At 42.0% G+C, this 19,475-nt stretch overlaps 1 protein-coding gene across 1 annotated transcript in view; it reads left to right on the top strand.

Moving 5' to 3' along the window:
- Positions 1-16,487: 16,487 nt before the first annotated feature.
- CYFIP1 (cytoplasmic FMR1 interacting protein 1) overlaps positions 16,488-19,475 on the top strand; it is a gene marked incomplete at its 3' end in the record, with an annotated part of 52,795 nt that continues 49,807 nt past the window's right edge. The window contains exons 1-4 of the mRNA XM_079545387.1: positions 16,488-16,676; positions 17,718-17,841; positions 18,006-18,095; positions 19,192-19,269. Of these exons, the coding sequence (XP_079401513.1) occupies positions 17,725-17,841; positions 18,006-18,095; positions 19,192-19,269 (285 nt within the window). The 5' untranslated portion in view covers positions 16,488-16,676; positions 17,718-17,724. The remainder of the gene's footprint in view (positions 16,677-17,717; positions 17,842-18,005; positions 18,096-19,191; positions 19,270-19,475) is intronic.

Genomic DNA, 19,475 nt, shown 5'->3' with positions numbered 1-19,475 from the left:
AGTGGCTAAGTAAAGATTTATCTATTCAGAAAGGAGGTTTTTGGTGAGGTTTTGGGTATTTCAGCTATTTGCTCAAATTTCAGATTAAAAAAAAAAATAAAAAGTCTAGCATTTTCTGATCTCTTTAGAGAGAAGTGCTGCTAGTTGGATTTCACCCCCTGTCCGTTTCTTCTGGATGATTCTGATTGCTTGCAAATTCCAATTTCCATCAGTTATCTCTGATTTGAATCTTAAATTTGGGATCCTTCTCTTCAACATGGAAATGTTGCATTTATATGTATAGCTTTATTTGCACTTTTGGGATGTTGAGCATGTGAAAACTGATCTTTCTAAGCTTCTAAGGGATAAATTCTGGTTTAAAACTTTTGTTGTTAAAAAAAAAAAAAGCCCACTAGGTGGCAGATTTTAAAATTTCAAGGAATTGATTTTGCAAAGTTGATCTTTTTGTGCTGTTGGTTTCATAATATTAAAAGGTCGGTGTGTACTGAAGTGAAAAGAGGTATGTCCTATGATAGAAATGTGCCTGATCTAAAGTTAGAAGTAGGAACTTATTTAAAAAAAAAAAGATTCTTGATTATGGGGATAATGTCTTCATGAATTATTGAATGAGAGGAAGCTCAGGCTGATTTGTAGCTGCAGCCAGATTGTTCTCATCCTGGAGAAATGGAAACTACAAAACAAAAATACTGTTAGATCCTACTCTCAGCCAAGTTATCCAATTTTATGCTAAGCCACAAGAAGGCGTTGGGTTCTTGAAAAACAAGTACTTAAATGATGTGCATGGAGGAGTGAATGATTTTATAAAGAGCACTAATCTGGGTGAAACAGCAAGCGTGGATTTAGGAACTTAAAAGTAAGGATCTGGCTAAATGGTCTTAGAAAAATTATAATGTTCAAGGTGAGATGTTAAATCTGATGTCTAAGAATCTTTGGGAAAAAAACCAAACAGCATTATTGGATGCTGTCACAGTTAAATCTACGCTTTATTTGCAAATCTGTTTTCTTCTCTCTAACTTCTGTGTGCGCTGTCAGAAGTTAGTGTAGAGGCCCTTATCTGTCAGCCTCAGTACTTCCCTTCCATTTCCTTCTCTTTCCTGTGATCTTCTGTTGTATCTAGGTCCATTTTAGAACAGATTTCAGAAATTCTCTAACGCTTTCTTTGTTGTTTAGTTTAATAACCTCCTAATTAACTGGGTCCTTGGGGACTTTTGCTGTGTCAAGCTATTGATAGCAAAAAGTTAACAAGCAGTTGCTGATTGCATGGTTTCCTTGGCAGCATGGATTAAAGATACCATCTCTGAATTGCATGCCCATAAAAAACATAAAAATATCCACTCCCCAACTGCATTTTAATCTTATTCACTCTACAGATTTACATGTTGCCAGCTTTCTTCCTGTACTCTTTTGCTTGCTTATGGAGAAACATTCCCACATCTCTGCAATTTGTAGTTATTGGATCACGCTGTGGCTTGTTGCTGCACTGCTTTTATTACTGGGGAAGTTGTATGGGGCTGTTGGTCGTGGCATCTAGATAACTCATAAAATGACCAGCACTAGATGGGCCTTAGATGAGGCCAAGTGAGGGATTATATTTGAGCTGTTGCTTGCATGATAGAGATGGGACATGGCCACAGCAAACACTCTCCAAGTGCTCTGCCTATCTCCAGCAACAGCTCTGTTTTATGTGTGGGTGTATGGAATAGCTCCATAGTCTTGCTCTGCTTTAAACCATTTGTCATATCTGATACAAAATTAAGTGTGTACTGACTCCTAATGTCAGATTTTTTTTTCCTCAGTCTTTTAGAGTGTGGAAAGCTGTCTGACTTTTTGCTGCAGGTGTAGGTTTATTTTTAAATTAATTTAGAGATAATTATCACCTTTCTTTGTAGTTTTGCATGGATGTCCTTGTGGCCATTGTTCGTGATGGCTTCATAACAACCTTTCTGTGTTGAATCATGACAGATCATAGCACGTTTCTGTGTTGTATTATCTCCCTTGTGAGGATAAAAAGATCAGTGTATGGACTCAGCACCTCAAACTGAGAGGTAGGAATGCTATTAAACTTAATCACTAAGATATCTGGGTGGAAAGGTGTAAAACTGGAGTACATAAGCATCTTAGAAACACATAAGCAAGGCCTCAAGACTTCTGTCTAACCTCTTCTTTCACATGGAATGACATGGAAATCATCTGGACTTTTGCAGATGGTTTTCATTCATAGAGCTTGGATAAATACTGTACAGCCGAAAGAAAGGAATTCAAAATAGAACAAACCCAGCTGGAATTCAGGCAGTAGTCTTGTGGGTATCTGTGGCTAGCGTAGCTAGCATAGAGCATTGAAAAAAGTCTTTATCTGATCTGCAGGGAATTGGGTTAAGCTTGTGCTGTCTTACTGTCTGGTGTTCATCTGATAAAGATGTAAGGTACAAAAATTGTCAGGAGCATAACACAGTGGTGTTATAGATATCAGTAAAGATAACGGTGACAGGTTAAATACTGAGTTTAAATAAATACCACCCGAGAAAGGTCTGTTTGAGATTCTAATTCTAGCCATTGGCATCATAGAGGCCACACCTACCTTCTAGTGGGTAGGACATCTGGTGATGATCAGGTATATGTAGATATGTATATCTTTAGCCAGGCCCAGAAGGTCCATATGCAGTGGTGCAAGAATAAGAGGGATGATACAGTACAAGGAGAAGCTGGTCATGAAGACCCACTGAAACCCTCTATCAAGTACAGTCATTGCAGTACTTAAATTGCACAAAAATGGAAAGCAAGGAGTCATGGGGGCATTCCAGAATGTAATACTGATAAGTATGCCTCATGTTACATGGTAGTGTAGACATTCAGATGGTGAAATGGGATTGTCCTCTAATTCCTCTGGCTCCCTGATCTGGTGGTTGGCGACCCTGCACGTAGCAGGGGGGTTGAAACTAGGTGATCATTGTGGTCCTTTTCAACCCAGGTCATTCTATGATTGCAATATACAAAAAAAAGTAGAAAAGATCTTGATAGGCAAAAAAAGCTGCATGTAATCAAATATCAGCATTTTTTATCTGACTTCATGGGTTGGTATAAATTTGAGTATGGGAATGTCAGTGAAGAGCAGATTGCTCCACTAGTGGGGAAATACCTCAATCACTCAAACGCTTCAGAAGGAGCATAGGAAGACCCTGGGATGTCAGCCAATCCTTAGGATAAGGTGAAGCAGCCGCTCCTGGCACTGGGTGACTTTTGGCAAAGGTGGGAGCTGTACTCCCGAGAAGCCTAAGTAGTATCACTCCAGCATTTGCTGGAGGCAAAATGCTGTAGATCAGATCTCACTGGGAGCTTTTAGCTTTGGAGTAAGTTCCCTGTCTAGTGCTTGCAGACACAGCATGTTTCAAGTCTCCCTTGCTTCACTTGTGGCTTAGGAACTGAGGTCGCAGTGCTGATGTAGGCCAAGTGCTGCACTAAGACAGGGCTGTTGTCAACTCTGTGCTCACTTGGGACAAGGAAATGAAACCAATCCTTCATTATGAAGGTGAGTTTTTCTTTTTTCTTTTTTTAATTTAACAACCTCACTGCACTAGGTTTATGATGAAGTGTATTGAGCAGTAGCAGCTAGAAATGGAAGCATCTGGCTCTGGTTGTCTTCTGCAGCTTTCACTGAGCTAAGAAGCCTAGGGATCATGGGCTATGATGGGTGAAATTCATTCTGTCAATATAAACAGGTTGCACGGAGCTGTGCTGGATGCCCCATCCCTGGAGACATTCAAGGTCAGGCTGGATGGGGCTCTGAGCAACCTGATGTAGCTGTAGATGTTCCCGTTCTTCATAGAGGAGTTGAAATAGATGGCTTTTAAGGCTCCCGTCCAATGCAAACAATTCTATAACGTATGCACCCAACATATATTATGGAAATATCCTATCAGAGAAGAGTAAGTACCCCATCCTAGAAAATAAACTTTAATAGACCGGCACTGGATTGCAGCTCTGGGTACAGCACTGGAAAAAATAACTGAAGATATGCCAGGAACATGGTGAAATGGCAACGGTCTGAAATGATGCAGAATTTCTCCACAAACTGTCGGAATTCTTGATGATGTGGAACGGGTGGAATAATTCGATAAGACAGTAGATGAAGTACTGAGAATGATGGGCTTTGCAACTTATTCCCACTTTCCAAAGGCTGTTACAAGAAGGCTATTTAAGGAAGCTTAGTAGAATGGAAACTCACTTAAAAAAAAAAAAATATATATATATATATACCAACTGAAGGAATAATTGTTCTGTTCTCAGCAAACCCAAACCATCAGCTGTTGAAAGCAAAGGCAGAAAGTTGCTTGCTACATCAATACTGCCTCGTTTGCTAATGACTGTAGAGGATTTCAGTAGTGAAAAATGTTGGGTACAACTTAGTCCAATTACAAGCAACCAGGCTTTGGGGAAATACGAAGATGGTCTGGAACTTTCCAAGCTGTAAGCTGGCAGTAACCCCTACACACGGCATGTTTGTTTACCCACCCTACCCTCACTCACAGCGATCCTGACAACCTTTAAGGAAGAAGCAGCAGTTTCACATTGTGCTGATGCTTCCACGTTCATTTGATGAAGGATGAAGAAATAGAAGGAAAGCAGAACTGCAGATAGGAGCGCACTGAAAAAAGTAGGCATGTATTAAATGGAGGAAGTACTTATGTGTTCGTTGTGTTTTATAGACAAATCAAAGGTGGGGAAATAGATACTCTTGGTTTGGCTCGGTCTCAATTAACAGCAGCGCTTCAGCTACGAAAAAAAGCCATACATGAGCACCACCTAGAGGAAATACTTTTAGACGGGTTTGTGTTGGTTCCATGAGGTTAGAACCAACACCCTTACTGCTGGGATCACCGTCCTGCCGGAGAGGCAAAGGAAAGAAACCTCGTTAGTTTTCCACCCAGACAAATGTCACCGGGGTGCCCCAGCACCGCTATCCTCTCCGCCATTCGTAGTGCAGCTCGAACAGGGCACGGCCTCTCGTGTACCAACGAAACGAGCCGCCGTTGTCGGAGCAAGACGCCGGCGGGCAGGGAGGGAGGAGGGGCTGGCCCGGGTGGGAAGGAAGGGAAGGGGCGGCAGGCTTGGGACGGGCGGCGGGAGGAGGGGCTGGGTCGCAGGAAGGGTGTTTCCCTGCGCGGCTCCCAGTCCGGTGACTCATACAGGAAACTCCCCGCCGGGCGCGGCCCAGGAGCGAGCAGCCGGCCCAGCGCCGCTCTCAGCCGAGCCGAGCCCCGGACGGGTCACCGCCGCCGGGCAGCGCCGTTCCCGGGAGCCGGCGGCGCCGAGCGGGTGAGCAGTCTCCGCGGCAGCGCTTCCCGGGAGGCGGAGCGGCCTGGCTCTGCCGGGCCCAGCGCGGCGGCGGCGGCGCTTCGGGTGCGGCCTCGCCCCCTGCCCGGTCCGGAGCGCTGCGCTCGGGGCGCGTCTCGCCGCTCCTCCCGGTGTCCGGCCCTGGGTTTTGTGTGCCGTCCGATGGGTTGGGGCTGCTGGGGCGGGGGCCGTAAGCTCCCGCTGCCACGGTGGGGGCCGTGTTCCAGCGGCGTTCGGCGGGGGGTCTGGGCAGAGTTCGGGCATGTGCGCGATATGTACGGCAGGGAGCCCTGTGGCTGCACGGCGGGGAGGAAAGCTGTCTGAGGGGGCTTTTCCTTAGTTAGAGGTCACACAGCGTTACGGTGATTGTGGGGGGCACGAAGCTTGGGCTCTAATTGCAGCTTCGATCCTTGTTGCGTTCTGCTTGCTTGTTACGATTTATATTCTGAAAACTTCCCCGTGCGTTACTGTGTGTTTTTTAGAATGGAGGTTCTGATAATTATCGTGAGATAACTTTCTGTTTCCTGGACTGTGCTTAACAATTGCGTTTGTACAAAGAGTTTTTTTATGTTCAGACTGGGTTTGTAAGCTGCGTGCTTGAAACTGGTGCTGGTCCTGACATCAGCGCTCTTCTGCTTCTTGTCCTTATCTCACTTTTCCCTGCATCCTTTCCAAAACCCTGGCTTTTTCAGCGAAAGGCTTTCTAAGCATTCCCAAACAAGAAGTCTGTGAGGTCTGGCTGGTGTGGGCAGCAGTATTTCTGTAGCTGCCAGGACCAGGAAAGAGGAGGTGGTGCTCGAAAGCAGCCTGCAAAATGTGGGGTGCTGAACGGACACTGCTGAGGGTCACAAGGAGGAGAATGGAGCAGCGTCTGAGCTGTGCCCAGCAGGGTTACCTTAAAGCTTCTGACAGCGATCCCTGCTCATTGCAGGGGAGCTGGACTACCTTTAAAAGTCCCTTCCAACTCAATGTGACATCCAGAGCTCACAGAATCATATATCTACTGAGTGAATCTGAGTTACAAAAATTGTTTTTAAAAAAATCGGTGTTGTAGAATGGGGATGTTTCACAAACAGTCTGAATTTTTCATTGTTTGATTCCTCTATGCTTGTTTTACATAGAAGAAATTGTATTTCTATATTGTATGACATACACTCGGTATCTAAAGTATTCATTAATAAAATTATTGGGTTTTAAGTTAGCTTTAGGTAGAAATCTGCCCCGGGACTTGTACCTACAAACTCCCTTAACTTGCATAGACCTTAAAGTGTAATTATGTAATTAACGGATATCAGTTCCAGCTGCATCATTTATGTTATAAGTTTGTCTCATGTGCTCCTTGGTTTTGCTTAGTGGTTTGTTTATTCTCTCGGAGAGAGAGCTGTCTTTGGAAGGTGACTGGTTCCTGAGAGTGGTTGTCACAGTCTTTCCATAACCTGTTTCTCAGGATCATCAGACTTTTATTTCTTGTTTTGCTTCTCAGAGATTTGAGATACTCAGGCTGAGGTTTATTGAAAGCTTCGGAGGAGTTGTATGGGAGCTATGAAGTTACATAAAGTAGAACAAAAAGCCCACATAATGCTCCTCAGGCTCAATTTTACTCATCTGCTGGCCTGAAACTGCTAAGATCACTTACACTGTTATGCAAAAGAAAATGAATTTTAGTATAATTTCCGTATATATTTTATATGTGAGTCAAGACAGCTTCATTTTACTGTCATTGCTCTGCATTCTTGGGGCAAATTCTTCTTGTGGTTCCTTTGCTGTACCAAATAAAAGTAAACTTCAGTGTTGAGCAGCGCGTTATGTCATAGCAGAAGTCAGCCACATGATTGACTTGGCTTCTTTTTCAGCAATGACAGTGTGGGTTTCTGAACTGTAGTTGTATGATCTTAAATAGCTGTACTTACTATGACAAGCCCCAACTTAGTAAGCAATTATTCCTGAACCAGATTTGGTGCTTGTTTTTGTAGGGAAACTGCAGGAACTTGACACAGGCTAAGTGTGAATGGTGCACCAGTGAGGTGCTTCAGATGAATCCATGCATGTGCGTGGGATTGTGATTCCTTTAAATGCTTCTGAGTTTTGTTAGAATTTGAGAGCAGGTAGTAAATGTAACAGATTTGGAAACTTATGATATTTAGAATGTGAAAGTTGTCACAGGCGGCCTCTGATAGATCAGATAACCTCATTCCTTTTTTTGTTGGGTTTTGAGTCATTGAATCACCAAGATTGGAAAAGACCTCTAAGATCATCCAGTCCAACTTCAAAATCTGGCTATGTTGTTACTTGACTGTGTAAAAAACCCACATATATTTGGCTTGTGTGTGTGTGTGTGTGTGTGTGTGTGTAACTCTGTCTTGGGAACAGAGAAGAAGGACATTTCAACATTGTGAAATAGGATTGTGTACCCAGAAAAACTCATTGAGACTTTAGAAATGGTATTTTAAGCTACAGATATCAGCTTAGGACACTTCTGTGCTGTACATTTGTCCCTAGAAGCTTATGTTTGTAGGAATCAGGGTACACTACTTTGCTGTGTGGTACCAATAGCTCAGAGTACAGCTTGCTTGTTGTGAGTGTGCTTGCACTAATCAACATCTGTCATTGTAGTGATACAACAAACGTAAGATGCTTTGGTGTGACTTGTGTTCCTTCTCTTAGAAAAATAAAGGTGAATATGATGATCTTTGGGCCAGGAAGCTGTTCTGTGGTTCCAAGTGGAACTGCACAATTACTTCATACTCAGAGCAGCTACTTGGAGTTAGATTTTTTCCAGTTCAGTGGTGTCTCTTTCAGCAGCCTCTCATAGAACAGCTTTGTGTAGGTCTGCAATAGAATGAGCAAACAAGTTCGTAAACTCAAGAATTACTCATTTGGAGCACAAAATGCCTTTTCTCCTTCCCTTTCTCCACCCAAAGGTATGTTAATACTTTAGAGAAAGGGTGGACTTAGCACTATTTAGATGACTGTCTCTCACAAATAATTACCAGAATTGATTCTCTGTAATGCTCTTATGAATGAATGCAAGTAAAGCAGTGCTGTTGTTTTTAAGTAAAAATAGCCAGCTTTCAAAACCAGCACATTGTTTTAGCACATGCATTTCAAGAGCTGACATGCTAGGTAGGATTCCAGCTGTAGAATGGGACATGGAGCTCCCAGAAATGCTGACCTTAATGCACTACAGCTATGCAAGAGATCTGTCTCCAAGATCTTGATAAAAATGTAGTGTTGCTACACAATACTTAAACGTACTTCAGTTCTGATGAGGGCTTGGGCACTTTATTGGCAGGAAATAAAAGTGCTATAGACCTGAGCTTGACTTCTGTTCTTCTCTCAGTACAGTCCCAATTATTTCAGGTGGGTTCACTGACATCTACTGATTTCAGCACGCTCTCCTATTGATTCTGAATGTTAAGTTCAGGTGAACTGTTAGGATACGTTGCTCAAGATTCACATGTAGATACTTTTTGGGTGATGCCATAAGTAGAGCTTTTGATGAAGCATTTTTACTGAGACTGCATATTTTTATTTGCTGTATGAAAATGAAAGAATAAAACTCATCAGGTGATGAGCCCATTTAAAGGAAAAGGAAAACTTACAACACTAGTAAAGACTATTAGCTGGAAAAAAAACCCAACAATATTTTATGTTTTGTTTTATTTCCTCTACTCTGGTGAAATGAGTTTGAAAACTTGGTTGTTTTTTGTATTAGCATCTAAGGACTCAGGCTGGCCTTTCAGTCCCTGTGGCTCCCTCATCTATAACTGGCAGACAGGTGCTCTGCCTACCAGTCACTGCATACGCTCCATACACAGGTGTATCTTTCTTAGTCATTCCCAAAGCAGTGCCATGCAGTGTTGCCTCTGAGCACATCCATGTGGCACAGCAGGAACTGGTTAGCAGAGCTCCTGCAGCAGCGGAAGAATCTGAAATGGAGGCATGGAGAAAATGCATTGAGGACAGCTGCAGCAGGTGGAGCAGTGGGACAGCACAGCAAGTCAAGGAGAAAAGATTAAACAACAGGGGTGAGGTGAATTGTGTGAAGGGAAAAGAACAGAATCATAGAATATTCTGAGGTGGAAGAAACCCAGGAGGAGCATAAAGACCAGTTCCTGGTTTCACACAGCACCATCCAAAATTCAAAGCCAGTGTCTGAGTGCAGTGTCCAAATGCTCCTTTAACTCCAGCAGCTTGAGAAGGGGAGTTAGTCAAGTGCTGTGTGCACTCAGAAGCCTGGTTCTAGGTGAACCATTTCCCTGATGTGACCCTTCTGGGATTTGCTGTGTTGTCGGGTGGAATTGCAACACAGTTCAGCACTGGAATTTTTAGTTTTCCCTTTTATGTTTACTGAGCCTTGTTTATTCCAAATGCAAACTGCTTTTTGAAAGCTAAGCTGTATGTCAGGTCTGTTGCATAAAGGGTTGTCAGCTGCTGCCTGCTGCCTTTGGTCCCTTACTTTAATAAGGTGGGTCAATAAATGAAGAGAAAAGCATTTTTATTTGCTTCTTCAGTTTATGCTAATCTGTTGCTTAGGAACACAGAATAGCTCCACTCCTGCACAAAAATACCACGCTGCATTAATCCCCATCACAAAAAGGCAGATTCTGTCAACCCAGCACTGAAAAAGAGCATTCACACAGAGCAGATCTGGCACATTGCTTATCTCTGAAGCAGTTTGCTTATTATTTAATAAAATTGTTTATGCGTATTCAGAATATACAGTTGATCAGCTGCTGCTTTTGAGGTTTAATTCATAGAATTGTAGAACATCTTGAGTCGGAGGGAGCCTATAAGGATCAGAAGTCCAGCTCCTGGCTCCAAACGGGACCACCCAAAAATCAGACCATAAATTAACATAAAACAAAAGTGAAATTTTGGGAGATTTCTTGGAAGTTTGGGAGAAAAAAAACCAACAAAACATTGTGATCTTTGCTGTGCTGCTCTAGGAAGGGACGATCAATTCTTTTTATCAACTCTTACCTTCAGGGGCCTTTTGTGATCAGTCTCATGACTTATCCTGAGTAGGAACATTGCAAGGAGTACTGAAACAATTTATCTTCATGGAAAAATGGTTTAATTGATTTTCTGCAAGCCAGTAACATAGAAGAATGACACAAGGGAGCAAAAGAAATAATGAAATGTTGCATTGCTACGGAGATAAAACTAAACATCTTCTGCTGTGTAGACCAAGCCTGTTACTGTGGGAATTTTGTCGTTTCCTATGTATTTCACTGCGGTTGGTCCCACACACTGCAGTTTAACTGACCATTCAGTCCTCTTTTTAAGTTTATTCCTATTGGCCTGCTGAATGCTTTTGCTCCTCTTCTTTAGAGAACGTAGAATCATGGAATCACCGAGGTTGTAAATGACCTCCAAGATCATGCAATCCAACCGTCTACTTATCATCACTATTTCCCACTAAACCATGTACCTCAGTACAACACCTCCAGGGTCGGTGACTCCCCCACATCTGTGGGCAGCCTGTTCCAGTACCTGACCGTGCTCTTGGAGAAGTATTTTCTAACGTCCAACCTGAATCTCCCCTGGTGCAATTCGAGGCCGTTCCTGTAGTCCTATCACTGTTACAAGGGAGAAGAGGCCGATCTCCACCTCGCCACAACCTTCCTTCAGGTTGTTGTAGAGAGTGATGAGGTCTCCCCTGAGCTTCCTCTTCTCCAGCTTGAACAATCCCAGTTCCCTCAGCGGCTTTTTGTAAACTTGTGCTCCAGACCCCTCACAGCTTCACTGCCCTTCTCTGTGCATGCTCCAGGCCTCAGTGCCTTTCTTCTGGTGAGGGGCCCAAAACACAGCACTTGGGTAACAGCCCCACCATGGCTGAGCACAGGGGGATGGTTACTTCCTGCTCCTGCTGACAACACTATTTCTGATACAAGCCAGGGATGAACTTATTTTTCCCTTCCTTCAATGCCTTACTTACAGAGAATGTAGAATTTCCCTCATTTTCATCAGTGTATCCTGCCCTAAGAAGTAGGATACATTTTGATTTGCTTATTTTTCGTTTACTTATTTAAGCTTATTAAAAAAAAAAAACAACAAACAAACAAACAAAAAACAGCACCAAAAACCCACACGTAGACGTGTGTTTAAATTCCTGAGTTGCAATGCAATTGTAATTTTCAGTACCCACGCTAGGCTTAATTTAAGATTCTTCATTTAATTTGAAATTCAAAGATGCTTTTGCAAACTTGGGAGAGAAGAGAGTGTCAGAGGAAGTGCTGTTTAAAGAGCAGACAGACTTCCTTTTTGTCTTATTTTGAGCCTGGGAACATGCACAAGCACTTGGAAATGCAGTGCATCTATTTAAACACAAAATAAGAAATGCTTCCAGTGATCTACAAAAAGACAGAGAAAAACTCTTCCCAGCACCTGTTTTCAGTCAAATTAAACAGTGTTCTCATGTATGAAGTCATAAAATATTCTAGAGCTTCTGTAATCCAGCAGTTTTTTTTTAATATATTGTTTAAACCCAACCTTAAGGATTTTGGAATTCGAGTAAAAAATATTTCTTTCAGAAATTTCAATGCTTGAGATCTTCTTGGGTCGTGTAGGACATGACCTTAGCAAAACCAATTCCCTGAACATCCCCAGACCCCTTTGCTTCTCTTTGCAGTATCCCCACACTGCCCCTGGCACGTGGGTTGGGTTCATTGGGTTTTAAGACATAGCTGTGGGTGCAGCTGTACATTGCCTGCATCCTCTGACTGCCTGGGCTGCCTTCAGAGCTGCTGGTGCAGCTTCTCCTGTAGAGCTGCAGGGATTCGTACTGTAGTTATACCAGCAATAGGGTATGCTTTTCCAAAAAAAAAATTTCATTGGTGTCACTTCTTTTTTTTTTTTTTCTTTAATGCATTTGTGGATTTTATAACTTTCAGGCTGTTAAAAGCATAATTCTGTGTTTTTATTGAATTTGTGCTCATTTAAACTTCAGGTATGCTTGGGAATGATGGTTTAATGAAAATACATACTTTGGGAATTTCTTTTTTAAATGGTTATTTAAGATACTGGTGTCAAAAAATGGTGATACAGGTGAATACCTGTGGTCTGACATGCACACTGTGTAAAACCATGAGATAAATGGCATCACCTTGAAGTAAAGGTCCAGAAGGGTTATCATGTCTACAACAGTTCCTTGTTGCAGTCCTTCCTGTCATGAAAGCCTGAGCTTGGTTGCTGTGTCTGCTTCTCTAACCCCAGTCAGTGATCAACACAGATTCTCCCTCTGTGGCATTGCCTGTTCACTTGTCAGATCTCTTTTGTGCCATGCTATCAGCTAAACCTTTTGTTTTTCAGGGAGGTTTTCCTTCTAGAGCACGCTGTGAGCATAAGGCACAATAGATGGAGTTGAGAGCATCACCTGCTCTGTCCTGGGTAAAGATTTAGATTTGCTCTAAGGAGCTGCTGGCAGAGACCACCTGGAAGTTGTCACCACGTCCAGGCCACTGCCTGCTGCTGTTCCCCTCTTCTAAGCAAGAGGGCTACTGGGTTACTGCTCTGATGGTCCTGTGCAGATAAATCCATAAAGATTTCTGGATTTTCAGGACTTTGAGTGAATGATGAAAAAGAAAATAGGTAGAGATTAGCAAGCCCAGTTATGAGGTTGAACTTCTTGCACTGAGAATCAAATTTTTTTTCAAGTTCAGCTGAATAGATCCTTGAGGCCATTAGAGGTTGTTTCTGTGGAAGCCTTGGTTCTGGAAGAAGAAGTGAAAGAGGAAATGCTTGGTGATTTCTGTACTTACAAGGAGGTCTCAAGAAACATACGGTTACCTAAATTTACTTACGTCTGCAGGATTTTGTGTGCTGTTTCTTGAACACGCTTAGGAACTATCTCCCAATATCTAACATCATTTTCCTGTTATAGGTAATTATAGACTGTGAGTGAGTTGTCTTCTGATTTCTTCTTTGATAAATAATTTGACCCGTGTAACTGTCAATAGAAGATATCTTAAAAACTCGAAAGTGTTTTTTTCTTTTTTTCCCTCATTTAAAAAAAAAATCCCTTAATTCCCTTGGGTGTTGGAGATTAAAAAAAAAAAAAGTTGATTCTGAGAGTGGAATAGTATTACAGCAGTCCTCTTTTTTGTAGACTCATAGAATCGTTCAGGTTGGAGAAGACCTCTAAGATCATCTAGTCCAGCCGTATCCATGCCCCTGCTGGGAGAGTTACATCCTTGCCTCAAGAATGAGAAGAAAAAAACTTTATTTCTATAGAGGAACCAGCCCAGAAACATCATTCCTCCACCCAAGAAATGGCATTTTGGGGATACTTTTCCATTCTGAAATAGAATCATAGAAACATAAAGGTTGGAAATGATTACTGAGATCATAGTGATTCTGAAGTTACTATTCTTTCCTCTACCTTCTGCTTTCTCAGTCCTTACCTACAATGTTTTTTTAATGTTCTTCTGGTCACTCATGTAGGTGGATTGTTTGTTTGTTTGAAAGGCTTTTTCCCATAATGTGTTCCTGTTTGTATATGTTTTTTCAAACAGTCTGCACTATCATCATAGAATCATTATAGAATCATAGAATGGCCTGAGTCGAAAAAGGCTTGAAAGATCATCTAGTTTCAACTGCCCTTCTGTGGGCAGGGTCATCAACCAGTGGACCAGGCTGCCCAACTATCAAGAGGCCTTCAAGAGCAAGGCTGAAAGATGCACACTGTGCATTTTCTGGTATGCTTGGAATTAATCTTTAGCGAAGACGTTATTCTGTTAAGATGGAGATGTGGAAATAGTTTATCTCTTAGGATTGACCCTCACCTCTAAATAGCAGAGCAACGCTAAGCAAAGTATTGTGTGCCATGCAGTTGCATAGCTGTTAACAATGATACAGAATTATAACATTTAAAAAGGACTGGCAGATCTTTTGTTTGAGTATGTTGCAATACTAAGCCAGCTCTGAAGTTAGATTAAGATGTAAATAATGCTACAGGAACTTCAGGGTCTGGTGCCTTTCTTTTGTTTTTCACCTGGACAAAATGTTACGGGGATGGCACAGTAAGCTTCTCTGTACTGCAAACTGTTCTGAGCAGGTCAGGCCCATCTGGTGCTTGTCTCCTCCACAAATGAAGAGAAAGAAGAATATCTTAAGTTAGTCAGTGGTGTTGCCCTAAAAAAAAAAAAAAAAGAAAAAAACCACCCCATGATTGATACATCTGACCCTTGGATGCAGTGGGAATTTGCATGGTAAGATGATTGCTTGTGCAGGAGACAGGGATTTCTTGTCTGCTGGCTTTGCAGTCTGGAGAGAGCCTGGGAATCAGCACAGACACAGCTTTCTACTGCTTAGGAAGATGGGTGTGCTCATCAAACACTAAAACTTAGCTAACCAACATGCAGATGTGTGTGATTCTCCTGGAGGGAGGATGTAAGATAACAAATGGCTTTTAATTAAGTTGTGTATGTCCAGGAAAGCGTGTTCCTGGAATGCGTTTTGACTTCAGTGCTGTAATGATGGGTTGTGATGCAAAGACAGAAGAAAAAGGAAAAAAAAAAAAGAAAAAGGAAAAAAAAAAAAAAAGGATTGTTTTGAAGTAATTCATATGTTTCTGCTTGAGCGAATCAGTCCTGGAAAATCCTAGGTGAGTGCTCAGCTGAAAATACAGCATCAGAGGACTGTATTAAGAAAGTAAACCTTGCTGCTTGAATAAATTTACCAGTGTAGCTATAATTACCAGTGTAACTACAGTGTTTTAATCTCTTCTCATTGAGATGAATTCATAATCAGACAGTGGTTTGTGATTTTTTTAAAGGAGGTCTTTGAAGTTTCTTGTGTTCTTTGCCAGAAGGGAGTCTGTTGAAGTAGTAGTGCTGCTGCCCAGTAGTTTCACGTATAAGAACTCATACTGATCAGTCTCAAGGAGGCAAAACTGTTCAGTTTTGCATCTTGGGAATTTTAGTTTACTTAAATGACTTTTCATTATACTTAGGGGGGGAAAAGAAAAGGAACCTTGAAGAAAATCTTTCCCACCAAGGTCTCAGGGCTGGTGGGGAGAACAAGCTGAGCTCCAGCTGCCCTTCCTCTGCTGCTCTCAACGTATGCAAATGTGTCAAAGCTGGGCAGGAAGGAGTTTCTTCTTCTTTCATGTCTTGCTAGACAGCAGGATAGGAAAAGTGAAGGGCTGGCGTGCCAAAATGATGGCTTGGCCAGTCAAACACCAACTGTGTGGATGGCAATTACCAAGGGAATCTGTCAGCAACCTTAGAACAAGAGGGCTTTTGTAACAGTCTGCACCCATTTGCTTACATTCTCCAGTTCACAAAATGCCGTTCTATCTTTGTGAAATCATGCCGAAGGGCTTGGAAAAAATGTACTCTCCTGTGTTTCTTCTCACAGTGTAAGGGGCAGCAGGGAGTCTTTTCTTTGTAGCCTGTGCATCCATCCTGCTGAGGGGAGTTTCTTAGACTAGTGCTGTTAAAAAGACAGCAGAGTAAGTGAGAGGGAGTTTGGGTTTTGCTTATCCTTTGGTTCGTATTTTCTAACTACTTTTTTAGCATCAGCATCCTTGGCTTTTCTTCCACACTGGGGATCTGGGCTGTGTTTGAGGAGGCGGGACGAGGATCACAGCATGGCTGAGGCTGACAGAGCACTCAGGGCCCACTTGCTCCAGCCCCCAAGGAGGAGACCCCACAGCCACTGCCCCCACAGTGGCAGCCTGTGCCACTGCTCCGTCACCTACACAGGAGTGCTCCTGGCATTCAGAGGGAGCTCCTGTGTGCTGGTTTGTGCCCATCTTGTCCTGGCACTGGGCACCACTGACAGGAAGCTGGACCTGACCTCTGTGCATCTTTTCTTCAGGTGTTTAAGGGCATCGATGAGATCTCCCTGAGCTTCCTCTTCTCCTGGTTGAACAGTCTCAGCTCTCTTTCCTCATAAGAGAGGTGCTTCTGTGCCTTCAGCATTTTGGTGGGCCAATGTTGGACTCTTTGCAATATATCTATGTCCCTCTTCCACCACGGGGTCCAGAAACGTTGCTCCAGCTGTGGCCGTGGTGCTTTGGGTGTAGCCTCACTGGTGCTGGTGAGGGGAGACCTGGCCATTTCTGTTCCATTAAATGACAACTCCCTTTTGTGTGAATAACTGCAGTAGTTTTCAGAGTATAAGAGGCAACCATTTTTTCACTGGGTTTTGGAGTAGGGATGGAGCAGTGTTTTGTGGCCATTTGCCTGTCCATTGTGGCAGCGTGGGGTGGCTGTGCATGCATCTGTCCCATGGGTGTGAGGCCCAGGGGAGCTGTGAGTGGGAGTTTGTTTTGGTCATGAGCCTACAGGGAGGAGAAGTTTCAAGTTGGAAGAAGCCTCTCAGTTAAACTATCCCAGGTAAAGTGTGTTGGTTTTTATTTTAGCTGAAGCTTGACCTATAGATACTCAGAACAAAAATATTAAAGTAATGTTTGCTTGTGGTGCTCTAACTTCTTAGCAACTCTCTCTTGTTTTCCTCCAAGCTAACACTGTTGACAGTTCAACTTCCTTGTGGGGCTTGTGCCCAGATACGGAATTCTTTTGGCATTTGTTTATTTATTGAAGGGAAGATGACATGGCTTTTGCCTGCCCATCATTTAAGAATAACCACATTAGCTGTGAAGGAGCTGTGCTCAGTGTGGGCAGCTCTGTCAGCAAGCACTCCTGTCAGTCCTGTCCTTCGTCATTTTTCAACAGGGATTGCAAGTTGCACAACATGTGCACTGCTCATTTATTTATTGTAATGAAAACTAACCTGCTCAGGCTCGAAGCAAAGCTGGAGCCATGGTTTCAAGAAGCAAAATGCCTGCAGACCTGTCTGACAGTAGTTGTTAGAAATTGTTGGTGAGCTCTCTGTGTGTGTGGTTTGTTGGTTGGCCTCTGAGGGCAGGTGGCGTATCAGTTCTGAGTGTTTCCTTCCCTTTGCTTTGGTTTTTGCTTTTACTGCGTTAGCTTTGGTGGTTTCTTCATTTATTTATTTTTAACTTCAGATTGATGTTACTGTCCTCGTGGTTACATCTGAGGGCAGTCCTTTTTTCCTGTGAATTTGATGTCAGTGTTTTCTCTGTTTTTGGTGCAGCAGGGAGGAAGAGAAGTATTTCTGAAGTCAAAAAGTAAGGAGGAGGATGTTATCCTAATATTCATTTTAAACTTGCATACTGAAACCAAGTGGGTTTTGGTTTGACTGTGTCCCCTTCCATTATGATATCTAGGATATGTCCTCATCAAAGGGAAACTACCTGTTTCCCACAGTAGTAATGGTTCCCTGCTCTTTGTGGTGTTCGTTTTCTGTTTATATAGTTAAATGTATATATATAAAAAACAACTACAGGTACGTGTATGTATACACACCTATATGTATATACATACATATATATGTATGTATTTTTTTAACCACAGGTGCAAAATGACTGCTCAAGTAACACTGGAGGATGCCTTATCCAATGTGGATCTCTTGGAAGAATTACCATTGCCAGATCAGCAACCGTGTATTGAACCTCCACCATCATCTCTGCTTTACCAGGTCTGCTGTCATTTCAGAAAAAAATATTGCAGTTCTTTTGTAAGAATATGTACTCTCAAAAGGCAAACAAACAAAACAACAATCACAAAAGTGTTCACTTTTATGATATGCATGAATTATTTTCCTTACCAAGAATTTGATTCGATATTTTGCTTTCTCTGCAGCCAAACTTCAACACTAACTTTGAGGACAGAAATGCATTTGTCACTGGCATTGCGAGATACATTGAGCAAGCTACAGTCCACTCTAGTATGGTAAGTAGGTGTCCAGGTAGATACTTCTCTGCTACCTAGAATAAAAGGGGAACGATGTGTCATTTTGCATTTCATTGAAAGAATTGTGGTCACAGAAAAGAAGTTGTCTGTAACATTTCCAAGAGGCAGTAACACAAAAGTGTGTGGCACTTCTTTTCTTGCGTATAATTGCTGGTAGTTTTAAAAGTTGTCCTTTTTCTTGATCAACCAGTATTGTTCAAAAGTTTATTGCTTTCACTGTGCATTTCTTTCAGTATTTGGAGATGGGTTAGTTTTATTGATGACTTTCGGCTGTAACTTGAATAAAAAATTACCTTTCATCCTCCCAAATTTCCAATGTTTCTCTGTCAGGTTAGTGGTAGTAAGGGTTTTCGTTGGCTTCCTCACTGTGTAATGTATACATTAGTTGTTTGTTGGCATGGTTTTGTGTAAGGTCTTTTGTGGTTTTTAACAGTTGTACAATGGAAGATGAGACTTCTTACTCATAACTACCTCTGCTGGTGGTATTGCTGTTTTGGGATACAAAGGAAATTGCAGGTTGCAAATACTGTTCCATTTTGAACTTTTGGTTGTTTTATGCATTTTTGAAAAATGAGGATTAATACATTTTGTCATTCTAAAAGCCATTTCACAAACTGCATAGGTTACATGGAACTGAAAATTACGTCAATTTACATCAATCTGCTTTTAAAATTATCTGGCAAGTTCTTAACTTGTTTTGATTGTTTTGATTACATACAGTCCCCAGGTGATAAGGATTTTCTCAGAATTAGATTGAATGTTAAAACATGACTGTAAGTAGATAGAAAAATTTAGCTGTTGCCTAAGCTGGGCATCTGTAGCTGATCAATTCAACTGTTATGTTTCTTTAATGGTAGAAACAGCACTGATGCATTCAGTATGCCAGTTTGCACCTATGTATTATTGTAATGTTACTTCACATATATGCAGTAAGGTATATCATTTAGCTTGCAATATATGTTTGCACATACACTTTCGAATAAGAAAAATAGTTTGCTTTGGAATGATGGCAGAGAAGTGAGTTTAACTCCTTTATTTTACAATGCCTTATTATTATCAAGTGTCTCTCTTGCAGAATGAAATGTTAGAAGAGGGCCAGGAATATGCTGTCATGTTATATACATGGAGGAGCTGCTCAAGAGCCATTCCCCAGGTAAAGGATCAAAATTAAACCTTCTTGCAGCATGTGGACTTCCATCTTGTTTTGGTTAGAGATTTAGTAATGAGTTCTGAAATTAAGTTTGCTTTGATCCCTGAATTAGCAAGCTGTGCATGCTTAGAATAATGTTTTAACACTTGAGAACTAGTTGGACATCTTGCTTTTTTCCCCCAGATATTTAAATTCAGAGCAGGTTTAAC

Source organism: Tetrao urogallus (assembly GCF_951394365.1).
Source record: "Tetrao urogallus genome assembly, chromosome: 1".
In the NCBI taxonomy this organism is placed as follows: domain Eukaryota; kingdom Metazoa; phylum Chordata; class Aves; order Galliformes; family Phasianidae; genus Tetrao; species Tetrao urogallus.
The sequence above is the reverse complement of the archived record's forward strand: the minus strand, read 5'-3'. Positions and strand labels throughout refer to the sequence as shown.